Source organism: Lepeophtheirus salmonis, unplaced genomic scaffold, assembly GCF_016086655.4.
Source record: "Lepeophtheirus salmonis unplaced genomic scaffold, UVic_Lsal_1.4 unplaced_contig_11035_pilon, whole genome shotgun sequence".
Taxonomy (NCBI): domain Eukaryota; kingdom Metazoa; phylum Arthropoda; class Copepoda; order Siphonostomatoida; family Caligidae; genus Lepeophtheirus; species Lepeophtheirus salmonis.
In genome coordinates, this window is record NW_027289376.1 from 1 (window position 1) to 761 (window position 761).

The 761-nt window shown below is 29.4% G+C and overlaps 1 protein-coding gene across 1 annotated transcript; it reads right to left on the minus strand.

The window, feature by feature from the left end:
• Positions 1-136: 136 nt before the first annotated feature.
• On the minus strand, positions 137-761 carry LOC139904753 (uncharacterized; the record flags this gene model as incomplete). Its single annotated transcript, XM_071893860.1, is given in 3 exon segments — positions 137-386; positions 460-564; positions 660-761. Coding segments are annotated over 3 exon segments (353 nt in total), but the record flags the coding sequence as incomplete, so codon positions are not given.

Below are 761 nucleotides of genomic sequence, written 5' to 3' on the forward strand. Positions count from 1 at the left end.
AATGTCATTTACAAATGCAAACAAAAAAAAGTCGAAATCATGAAGCATATTTTATTTACAATTTTTTTTTCTTCTCAATATTTTCTTCTTACTAAGGGAGCAAACCAACTCTGACCACAAAAACGGGGCATTTTAATAAATAATAATGGGATTTTTATTAATTTATACTATTTTATTCATCACTGTAAAGTTACATTGTTAATTTATAATCATATTCCAGTAATGATTACGAAGGATTTTTTAAGGAATTATTCTACATCCTGATGAACATGTGCCGTAACAAACATCTCTCATGATGGAGCTATAATTAGAGCTACGCGAGCAATATCCAAAACGATGAAATCGATCACAAACATCATCAGAAGCCATTTTGTTTCTACAGGTTTCTATTTGATTAACAGAAAAAAATATATATCAAATCAAATACATGTTCCTATTTAATATAACTAATTAACTTACCCGAACATTTTCCACAAGTTTTGGCACACAAATACTTTACATTGTAAGCATTACACCTATATGCATTGATTTCACATATATCGTCATGAACCAAGTTGTTACAACCTGGATTTAGGAGATAAATAATCAGGAGAGTAATTTATGAAATGCATGAGTTTATATATATATAGGGACATTTATTGTATAATTTCTTTTTTTACCTTCACAAACACCACAAGATCTTGGACAAGCATTTCTATTAGGGTCATTTAAACAAATGAGTGAGTTACCAAGACATTCAGCATTTGGATCAAGACAAGGAC